The 11,833-nt window shown below is 35.4% G+C and overlaps 1 protein-coding gene across 1 annotated transcript in view; it reads left to right on the forward strand.

Annotated features, from left to right (window-relative positions):
- Positions 1-9,039, forward strand: part of LOC104411811 (mitogen-activated protein kinase kinase kinase MLK4) — a 21,962-nt gene extending 12,923 nt beyond the window's left edge. Inside the window, exons 5-9 of the mRNA XM_010022333.1 lie at positions 502-624; positions 3,865-4,015; positions 5,033-5,127; positions 6,694-7,479; positions 8,558-9,039. Coding sequence (XP_010020635.1) covers positions 502-624; positions 3,865-4,015; positions 5,033-5,127; positions 6,694-7,479; positions 8,558-8,979 — 1,577 coding nt within the window. The 3' untranslated portion in view covers positions 8,980-9,039. The remainder of the gene's footprint in view (positions 1-501; positions 625-3,864; positions 4,016-5,032; positions 5,128-6,693; positions 7,480-8,557) is intronic.
- Positions 9,040-11,833: the final 2,794 nt, after the last annotated feature.

An 11,833-nucleotide genomic window follows, 5' to 3' on the forward strand; every position in this document is an offset into this window, starting at 1 on the left:
GCTGTAAAAAAAAATTGTAATTCTGTAGTTTGTCCTGCTTTTCTGATATGTGCACAGATGTGACTTATTTGTAAACAGTACTTTTTGCGTTGTATGTGAATTGCTTTTTAAAAAAATAAGGCTAATCTGATTGCCATGAATATTGATTGATTTGAGATGAAACACTGAGATTTTTCTTTACCTTTGTGACAACCAACAAGATTTAGCAACAGTTTGATGTAGATGTATCTCATTTTGGTTCCAATTGGACCTACTTGCTTTTGTTGATGTTAGTGCAAATCTATCATACAGTGTCTATGAAGGTGTGAAATCCTGTCTGTTTGGCTCAGGATCTGAATTATTACATTAAAACTTAGTTTGTCAGTGCTTTTAATACAAACATCTCTTACACTATCAAGTGTAATTCATTATTAGCTTTAATTGTTTTAAGTAGTACAGCAGTATAATCTGAAGAGTTGTTTATTTAGAACATTAAAACTGATTTGGTTTACTCTTTTACAGATTTCCAGCACAAAATAACAGTGCAGGCATCCCCCAATCTGGATAAGAGGAGGAGTTTAAACAGTAACAGCTCTAGTCCATCGAGCAGCCCCACAATAATTCCTCGTCTTCGAGCTATACAATGTAAGTCTCCTCCATTTCTATTTGTTGATTTGGTCAATAGAGACTGTTTGTCCTATATACTTACTGAAACACTGGTAGCAGTATTTGATTCCAGCCAGATTTCTGTCTTATTTCCAGGTCCCTTAGCTTGTTCTAACATTTGCAACTTGTTCTTTGATGGGAGGGATATTTTTGCTAAAATACTAACTAATTTTCAGTAATTTAATATTATTGTGAATTCATTAAATCATCTTTTTATAACTTCAGGAACTCATTTGTAAACTAACTGGGATATAACAATGAAGAATCAAAATTTATAATGACAAAAGGCAAAGCATTATGTTTAAAACCCATGTAAAATGGAAAAAAAGTTTTTATTAGATACTGGAGTTGATAAAGGAAATCAAGAAAGATTCAGAGAAAGGGAGTTGTGTAAGATGGAAAGGCCAAAGTATCAGCAAGCAGCCCAGCTCGCTTATGTCAAAAGAGGAGCAAGCTTTAAGCAAATACAAAACCATAAAAAAAAAAAGAAAGCTTGCTTTAGTTTTTTTGAAAACAAGAAAAACAAAAAATAAAATTGTGAATCTGCTTGTAGGTCTACATTATTCCATGTATACTGATCACAGAATGCAAGATGTGTTCATGTACTGGAGGTACCATGAATATAGAAGAAAACTTTTTATACTGTTACAGTTTAGCCTGCATTTATATTTGGGAATTACTTACGTAGAGATAGAAAACAGTTCCTGCAGGATTCACTGCTTGCGTTTGTACTGTCTGATACCTTGTGCAAAGTAGATTGTCTGATTATCCTAGTCAGAGTAGAATGCCTTAAGCTTCTTTCTTTGTATAAAATCAGTGGAACTTGTTTTGACTGATTGCTTATGGATGGTGACGGTCTTCTCCTGCAAGTGTAGTCACCTCTGAAGGAAATTACTTCAGCATCTGTCTTTATCAGATATAAATAAGGAGGAGGGAAAATAAAAATGGATTTTTCTGCATACTGTTCTGTAACTAAAGATTTTTTTTTTTCATTATTATTACTTTTTAACTAACCTGAAACTTTGTTTAAAGTTTGGATAGGAACCAGATCTCTCATCTCCTTTGGAATATCCCTGCCTTTTCATTATTCATGTCTAAAGGAGAAGTGATATCTTTTCTGGCAGTAACTTTATTATTTGTTTGAACTGTAACTGATACAGTTACCTGGGCAAAGACCATTACTACCATATGTTATGGATCAAGGAGAGAGGTGGACAAACTCTGTCCTGCTTTTCTTAATGAAAATTTAAGATGAAAGGAAATTTATTCCCCCCACCCCGAAAGTTAGCTGACACAGCATCTGTGTTGATACTGGTTTTCCTACCTCAAACTGTGTGGAGGGTTTTTTAGTTGCTTCCTTTTTTTTACTGCAGAAAGGTAAGAAAGGTTTTTCTTAGTAAGATGTCATCATAACATGTAAACAAGATTGTCTTGTCTTATCTTTGATTCTCCTTGGTCTGTATGGAAATGCTTGGAAATGAAGCAAGTGTCTGGTATTGGCATGATTCTGGAAACTTGAGGGTTGTTTTTTTTTAATGCCTTATGTAAGCTATAGCAGTGCCACTCCTTGCATTTGTGCTGGGTGCCACTGGGGATTTTACTTTTTGGTTTTGTTTTTTTTTTTTTTTTTTTTATTTGAGCAGGCATTTGTATTTGTAGGACTAGAACGTACAAGACAACATAAAGACTCTCCTTTAAAAGCAGTACACTTCTGTTTCTGAGTTTGGATCCCTAGACTTTACCTAAAAGCTTATCAGATCTCTCAGGAGTATCTGGTTGAAACAGTTTAGCTTCCACACCCATCTGCACCTGTGCAAAATTAATTCTCTTTCCCACAATAACATTTTATCTTGATTTAACTTCAAAGCATCGTTGTTTCAAGAGAACTTGCTCAAATACAGGTGATTGGAACAGCCATATCTAACAATTGGTTACTTGATTGCTTCACTTTGTCATGAGCAAGTCTAGCTTCCAAATCCAGAAGTTTTTAAAGTTAAAATAAAAATCTACTTAATTGTAAATTTTGTTATTAAAACAAATTGAGCTGATTTTGAAAGATGACTTAAAGGGAGGAGGACACTCAGTAAGATATATCTGCCATAAGTCCTGGAATGTGACTGAAAATGTGAGTATAAAGAAGGCAAGTGGAGTGCTATCCTGGAGGGGAAGCTGTGCTGGCTAGAAGGTGTACACTGAGGCAAGAGGAGAGCACTTCGCAGTGCAGGAGCAGCAGAACCACCTCATTTATCATGCTGTTTTAACTGGCTAGAGTATTTTATTTTTTTTATTATTAGGCCTCACTATCATAGCTGTAAGCCGGCTATGTAGATAGCGAGTTACTTTTCCAGTTAGTCATATGTAAAAATCTGCTTGCCTGGATCTGGTCCTAGAAATAGGATCCTTCAAACCCCACAGTGAAAACCTGCTATCAGAAGATGCTTAATTCCTTTATAGACCTGGGCTCTATGACCCAAAATAAAAAATATAAGTGAAACAGTTCCATTTCTGAAATCAACTTGACTAAGATTTCTGCTACATTCTCTCAATTTTTCCTCAGTGATTCCCAAAACAGATACACACACAACTAATGGCCGAAGAAACAGTGTATATGTGTACCAGCAAGATGTAGATATCACAAGTGAATGTGAACTTCCCAGTGGGGTTATGAAAAAAGGCAAGATTTCATTATGTTTCAAAGGTGCTGGTTGTGTTTAATTTAAGTGGAGACAGTGACAGACTAAGCATTTAATAAAGGTTAGACACTGTAAAAGTATAATTTGTTGTGGTGTAGTGAGAAAGAAAATGTTAATGATTGTCACAATTGGAATATTCTGTTTCTTTTTAATACCAATTGTTCCACAGCGTGTGTTTCTTCATTGGAATTTAAGTGCTCAGTCTAACTCACTTGTCTGAATTATCTAAATATAGGTTCTCAGTTAAATGAAGCATGAAAAATGTGATTGTTTCACTGCTTATCTTTAATTTGGGTCTCTGGTCAGCTCATAAATTTTTTTTCTTGCTTGCTTATCTTTTTGGATCAGTGCAGTTTGCCTGGTGGTTCTGGTAAAAGAAAAGATATCTCAAATTTTGTCTACCACTCGTGTTACGGTGTCAAAGTTGTTTTGCAGTGGAGAAAATACTCTGTCAAAATATTTTCATTTTAGAAATACTATTTATATGCAGGGGGTTTTTTTGTGTGTTTTTAAATCCAATCTTTAGTAACTTCAGATGAAAGTAACAGAACTTGGGGAAGGAGCACAACTTATCACCAAGAAGAGTTTGAAGATGTGAAGAGAAGTTTTAAAAAGAGAGGTTGTACATGGGGACCAAGTTCAGTTCAAAGCAAGGATCGTGCAGATTGTAAGGACAAGTATGTCTATTACATTTTGTTTGTTTGATAATACTAAACCTTCTTGGTAACTGAATCACTAAAAAGCAGTGAGTGAGAGATGTTCTGCAGTCTCTAGTTACAGCTAAAACTCAGTCCTACCTTTTAATTAATTTAGGAATTTACATTAACAATAAGTAGCTCTCCCACATAGACTGGAGGATAAAATGCTTGCTTATATTAAAGTTTTAGAGGCTCTTATCTATTACCTTTTATCTCTGTTTTTTTGAGACTTGGAACATGCTGGGATGCTGAGCTACTAATGCATACCAGACATTCATGGCCTGTCTTTCGTGCCCTTCCTCACATTGACTTGAGGAAGTACAAGCGTGGCCCCCAGTGGGTACTTCCAGTACAATTAAGGAAGACTGACTTCGCATACAGGAAGCACAAGTCATTCCAGCAACATCATTTACACTAATAAACATGGGTTGAAAGGGTTCTGAAAAATCAGTTGGACACCTTCACTTTAAGATCACTTTTTCTGATTACTCAGAAGTGGAGATTAGCAATTCTACCTGAAGCAAGAGATCCTTTTCCTTGTCTCTTTTAATAATAAAATTCTTTATAGCACCTTGGGTTTTTTGTTGGTAGTCATCCACCTGTTTACCTGTGGCAGTAGCTGGTTCTAGGCTATCTACTGAAACTGGCATTATGATACTTTTGGTTGTTTTAAAGTTACAGTGTTTAATAAATATCCAATATTCACATCATTTCTTTGACTCAGTGAAACTGTTGTCCAGTCTTCACCAGCTTTTGTTCTTAGGTAGTCAAGGCCTGGTTTTCATTGGCTTGAAATTTTCATCTTATAAGGAATACTAGATACAGGGCATGTCTTAATTTATAATCATATGACTTTCTTCTATATAATTTTTTTTACCTTTGGAAAGCTTTACTGTTTTCAAGTTAAGTACTACATGTTTATAGTTTAAAAAGATTTTGGTAATTTTCTGTCAAAGTGTATAAGCATAGTAATATCAGAATAACTTACTGTTTCAGAATAAGACCCCTTTCAGATGGCAGCAACCCTTGGTCAACTGTTCTAATGAAAAATCAGAAGGGTGTTCCTTTAGCTTCACTATTTGTGGACCAAGGTAAGAGCTATTTTTGAAAAAGCAATTTAATGGCATTAAGTATACCTCCAGTGTTGTGTTGCTTGAATTCCTCAAGGATTATGCAGAAGATAGGGTTTGTTTTGCACAGGAAAATTACTATCTATTAAAAACGCAACTGTTAAAATCCTTACATTTCCATCATTAGCAGCTAAGAAATACACATGGTGTGTGAGCAGTACCACAGATGTGGGGTTTTTTTCTCCATGTTTTTGATAGGTATATGAGGTCTGCAGTCACCATTTTTTAGGTGGTGGTGGTGAGGTTTTTTTGGTTGTTGGTTTTTTTTTGTTTATTCTCTAAATTTTCCAGAAAAAATATGTAGACTTAGAATCCTAAAATTGTTTAGGTAACATTTTTGGGTTTACAAGTAAGTTATAAGGAAAAACATACCTAATCCCCTAAGGATCAGGAACATTATAGCTGTATGTTGGTTTTTATGACTGCTACTATAATGTGTTATGGCTCTACAATATCTATAATTTTCAGATTTACACACACCTTCTATACTACAGAGTCTCTTATCTGAGAAAATTAAGTTACCAGTGTCAGGAAAAAAACCAAATGATATAAGTTGGTGTCCGTACCTGTGGTTAGATTTTTGCCAGGTTGGACACTGTTGTGTTTTGGTTGGGGTTTTTTTTTGCCCCCTACAAAAAAGGCATTTTCGTCTTCATCAAGCTTCACAAATAGTCATTTTACAGATATATTAGCTTACTACTAAACCCCTATGTACAGAGAGGATTACACAAGTTTACATATTTGCATTTCAAATATTTCTGTTTATTCTGTAGCATTTAGTAGTTTATAGTAGAATAACATGTGCAAGTCAAATTATACCTTTCATTATATATGTCATTAGGTGTCAGATTTACTTTATACTCCAGAACACTGTGACCTAATGAATTGGCTGGAAAAGCTTCCAGCAAATCACTGGATTTGGAACACAGCTTCATTGAAAGTGTTGTGAAGAATGTGTTCCAGATCTTATCTGGCAGACTGTATATAGTGAATTACTTAACTGTAGTCCATACACCAAAATATTTTCCACATTATTAGAAAAGCATGACAAAAGTGTTGAAAATCTCAAATATCACAGAAAATGCAAAGACAAGATCTGCTCTTGAACTGAACTGAGCGCATAAAGGTTGGGAGATAAATTAAGCCTCTCTTAAAATAAAGATAAGTCTTCCAGATGTGGAAAACATGGTTTGTTTACAGTTAACCTGTATACTCAGGAAGATTGATCTGCAAGTTTCTTCTAATAGTTTGCTTTTGTGTTGCTAAAAAGATGAAATTGTAGCAAAATGGTACTTCTGCTATTTTAAAGACTTTCAAGAGAACATGAAGAGGTTTAGGCTTAGGATGTGTTTCTGGATCTTACAATTTGAGTCTCTCTGAACTTGTGACTGCATCTGAATGGGGGTGTACACTATACCTCAAGATTAATCCTTCTGCAAGTGGAAGGAAATAATAATGTGCATGTACAGACATGCAGTAACAAAATAGCTGAATTGCAATCTTAAAGTATACTGTAATGTTTTATAGGTGTCTGTATTGATAAGAAACTTCTCCCTGAAGGTTTGGACAGTAAAAGACCAAAGCCAATTAAGTTGCCAAATCAGGCCTATATTAACCTACCTCTGTGGAAAGATGATCAGGGAGAGAATACAGTAGAACATGAGAGCTTTGAAGAAGGAACCTCTGCTAGTTCTACAAATAGTACTCCTCAAATGACACCTACAAACAGTCTGAGCAGGACGCTGCAGAAAAAGAAGACTGATTCAGTGCTGTACGGGTGTGCTGTCCTGCTTGCATCTGTTGCCCTGGGCTTAGATATCAGAGAGCTGAACAGACCACAGGGTCCAGATGAACTTTTGCCTAAGGATGAGAAGAAGAAGCGTGATGGAATATTTCAGCGTGCTTCAATATTTCGCAGGAGTGCCAGCCCTACACGACTACAGTCCAAGAAAGAGGAAACAAATGTTCCAACCCTAAATCCAGCTGCAAATACTGTGAATCTTCTCTCTATGCCCTCCATTTCCACAAAATGTTTACTTCAGCCTGACAGCGAAGATGCGTTTGTAAGCACTGTGCTTGATGATTGTGGTCCATGTAGTTCTACTGATGACTTTTTATCTGAAACTTCTGAAAGTAAGAGAGAAGAGAGGATACAGCTGGCTTCTAATGCAGGTTCTACTCGATTGAAAAATCGGCCTTTTGATCTTTGTCAGAAAGAAGAATCTCAAAATCTGCAAAATGATTCCGTGACAAAGTTATGTGTGTTGGGTCACAGGCGAACCTTATCAGATGGGAACAATTTTCAGACCACAGGTGGGTAATTAAGGACTTAACATGTAGGGGATTTTTAAGAATAGGAACAGAAAATATAGAGAAACTAACCATTCACTAATGAGTTGCTGAAATTTTTGTTACAGTTACGTGTTAGCTGAGCCACCATAACTACATGGGCGTAAGCCCTTTGTGTCTGAACCCTGTCTAAACTACCTGCACTTGGAATAGTATCCTGTTAGGAGTGTGGGTATGGAGATTTAAGGAGAAGAGAGAGTTCATTTTAAGGCAATATCTATTTTTACTCAGGTATTAAAAAAAAAGGTTTCCCTTGTCTTTTCATGTTGTTGAGAACCTGCTTTTCATGAAAGGTACTATGTTAGCATTAAGGCTGAAATAAAAAGAGACTGTGTCAGGTGCATGCATTGTGGTGTTGTGGACTTACTGAGGCTGAGAGTACGCTTATTTAATATAGTTTCACAGTCCACTTTGGTGAGTGATTGAGCATCATTTTAGTACTGCACATTTATTAACTGCAAGAAAAACAAGCCTGGTAAGTGTTGATGTGCTTACTTGACCTAGAAGTTATGTCACATGTTCCAGAAATCCTTAAGTTAGACTGCTGATAAAAATTTAAGATAAAAAAAAAATCTTTGTCTGGTTTTCATGTAAATGGATAAGTTTGTAATTAATGACTTTTCAGAAAGAAGTTCTAATTTTCAGTACTGGTGTTCTCTGTTGGCTTAAATGTAATATTCTTCATGGTACTCTATGCAGACGTAATATACTTGTGCATAGTAATATACTGTGGTAACCGGAAAAATTTCTGAGGCTTTAATGTTAATGTTCATCCACTTACTGGGAGGTTAATGCTTTCTCTATATATCTCTTGTAGCAACAAAAAAATTGTGGCCTCTGGCAGAGAGCGTAGATGCAAAAACATTATTTGAGGATTGCTGGTCATTACTTAGGAGATCCCCCGCAAATGTACAAGCTTCTTGATTTTTCCGGTGGGGAAAAAAGCCACTAGTGTTTACAGCAACCTAGTTTTACTAAATGGCAAAGAAATCAAGAAGTCACATGGTTTAAATTGGCTTTTTTTGTTTCGCCTTTCTCCTAGCTAATGGATTTGCTTCAACCAATGTTGTCTCCACAATACCAGTTCTATCAGTTACTGGAACTCTGCACTCTCCGTCTGTTCAGCAAAGAAGCAATCACGGTGTTTCAACTGAAAAGCAAAGCACTGTCAATATTATATCAAGGCCTCGACCTTCTTCTCTAAGAAGTAAAATCGATTCATGGCAGATTATTCCACGTATTATTAAACCAAACTCTAAAGACTCTGAATGTCTAGAGGGCAATGTAGATTCAGATGTTACCTTCTTGCCAGATACTGAGGAAAGAACTAACTGCCACATGCCCTCATTACTTGATATTGATGTGGAAGGTCAAAACAGAGACTGTACTGTGCCTTTATGTAGAATGAAGAGCAAAACTTGTCGACCATCTATATATGAACTGGAGAGGGAGTTTCTGTCATGAGTGCCTTTCATTTTTAAAATGTTTGCTTTTTAAAGGGGAACAAATATAAAATTCTTGTCCATCTAATGCTTTGTGCTGCTGTTTCCTGATGTACTGTGACAAAAAGTACCAAAATTATTAAAATGGGCAGCTAATTAAGAAAGTGTAGTAGGTGCCTTTTTCAAATGTTGCTTGGAACCCAACTAGTAACTCTAAAAGCAGGGTGCTGCAAAATAGTATACTAGGAGAACTTTATAAGTATATTTTGAATGACTAAAATAACATGCCCACCCCCCTCTGCAGTGTCACAGAAGTTTTGAGGGATTTTTCTAGAAATGTAACTTTTGCACATTGGAAAAATGAATGCCATACAGTAAGGTTGCATTCTGACAAGAAGAGTATTGCCTAAGTGGTTTTCTCCAGCTTTCCTCTGTGGCCTGTAGAATTAGGGATGGGGGCAGGGGATTTAAGCTGCTGGTGTGTGGGAGGCTCTGTTCACTGATCATTAAGTAGCTGGTTACTTTTTGGCATTTGAAAGTGAAATTGGTTAAGGACTAGCAGCTGAATTGTGAGGTTTTACCCTTGGGTTTTGTGAGAGCTTTCAACTGTGTGCATTAGTGTCTCCAGAAAGTTACATTGCTTGTATAAACACTTTGGTTTCAGTCACCATATCGATTTGAGAGGATAAACTTCAGTATTGCAATTGGATTAAAGGTATTTGACATACTTTATAATGTGAAACAACATTCCTTGTAGGTAAGGATACACTGGAACGTAAATATTTGTACTCTTAACCTTTTGAAGACTACTATGTTTGCACTGAAAACAATATTCTTGGTTTGGAATTTTTTATTTGTGGAGGGGTTTGCCCCTCTTGTTTCTTAAACTGCTGCACCTTTTATTGAGGAAAGATGATGGGTTTAAGGATGACTGGTTTTGGTTTCAGTGAGACGGAGTTGCGTTTTACTGCACTCAGATTTTTAAAACTATGATAATTTAATATTAAAACTTTCAATATAATCTCTGCAGCTTTTATTCCTAAAATTACTACTGAGTGCCTGGTTATTCTTCTTTAGGAATTGAAGGACAGAAACAGATATGCTTGACTGGCTTTCAGAGATAGAAAGGTTCCAGAGAATTCCAAGTAGTTAATTGTGGAGGGAGGAATGTTAACCTTGATAACACTGATAGTTTAATTTTTTACAGTATCACTAAGTGATTAAATAAAACCAAATGTACAGTGTACTTTCCCTGACAAAAACATTTCTAGATTTAGAGGAACATCCCTCATATTCCACTATTTGAAGTCTTTTAATTTTGCGTGTCATTTGACATTTAAGTAGTTTCCATAAATGAAATTAGATCATGTTAGAATAAAAGTGCTGTGTTCCCATCAGTATACTGTTTTGTTGAGACCTTTGTTTTAAATGCTTTCTTCTTCTTTACTCTGGGGTCTGGGAGTGCAGTTGTTAAATAGAATACACAATTGTTTAAAGCCTCAAAACCAAGGGATTAAAAAAAGAAGCCTCTGTTCTAAGACTGGTATGCAGTACAGTGCCTACCTTGAGGATAACAGGTAATTATACATACAAAATCATGAAGTCTTAATCACACAGAGCAGAACATAGAAAATGCAACTTCCCAGTTCTCAAGATGAAAGCAATAAAGTATTAGTTTACCAAAAGTAAAGACGTAACCACTACTTGTCTGTAAAAATACATGCTTGCATAGCAGATTATTACATTTTGTTCAAACCTGTTTCTATTTCAGTGTTCTTAGTGTTTGTCAACATGATTCAAGTTGCATACTGTTCTTTGTCTTTAAACTTTAATTTCATCAGAACACTTTAAATAAATTAAGTCAATTCCAATTTTAATACAAAATGTTTTCATAAAGTCAAGTCAGGTAATGCACATGGATCAAAAAGTATAGTTTGATAGCAGATTTATCTTGAAGGCTTAATTTGAATTTTTGAACATTATGTATATTTCAACTCTTTCTTGATCAATTATTCCTGTGTAATACCGCAAGCAAAGGAGTTGATTGTATTACATATGCCTGAAGAAAGTATCTGGCTTTCTACAGGAAAATCTCAGGTGCTGAAGTATTTCGACTTGTAAACTTCTGTTGCGTTCTGTACTTTCAAGGTTTGTATAATTTTAAATGTTAAATTTTGCACCCTGTGTTTTGTAATCAATAGTATCTGCATAAAAAGCCCTTTGAGAGCTGTATTGTTCTCACTTATCAGTGGCTTATCTCTTGTAATGAAACAAAGATTTCTGTTCCTATTAAGTGGGTAATTTCCACCCCCCATAAGAGTGGGCATGATATGACCAGCCCAGTGTGTTGTAACTCATTTAGGAGTTTGTATTCCACCTCTTATTCTGAGACAGGTTAGGTAAGCCATCTCAAATATTTCTCTTGTGTGATACAGGCATTTTGGGATTTTTTTAAGCTATAGTCTGTAGTGCTTTATAATCGTTTTTATAGTTTAAAATTATAGGCCAGTCTTCACTGAAATTAAAAAGAGAAAAAAAAGACCGTATTGCAATCATGATTTCACAGTCTGTATTTCACTTGTCACCAGAGAAACTTTCTATAAAGGTATGAGAATCTGGTATACATTAAGTGATCTGTCTTGGTTAAAAGTATATTTATTTCAATGTAGGCCTGACCAAATAATAATTTATGTTGGCTGTTTTAGCATAAAACTGAAGGTGCTTACACTACAGAGATTAAGATAAACACTTGACATGCTGTTTTACAAAACCTGTTGATTTAAATGTTTTTATTTAAAAAAATAAATGTTTTGTAGCTACTGTATTGCAAAGTGACCTGAATTTTCTTGAAAAATGTATTTTAATGCTTTCTTAAC

The sequence above is a fragment of the Nestor notabilis genome, unplaced genomic scaffold (genome assembly GCF_000696875.1).
Source record: "Nestor notabilis isolate BGI_N333 unplaced genomic scaffold, ASM69687v1 scaffold14369, whole genome shotgun sequence".
Taxonomy (NCBI): Eukaryota; Metazoa; Chordata; class Aves; order Psittaciformes; family Psittacidae; genus Nestor; species Nestor notabilis.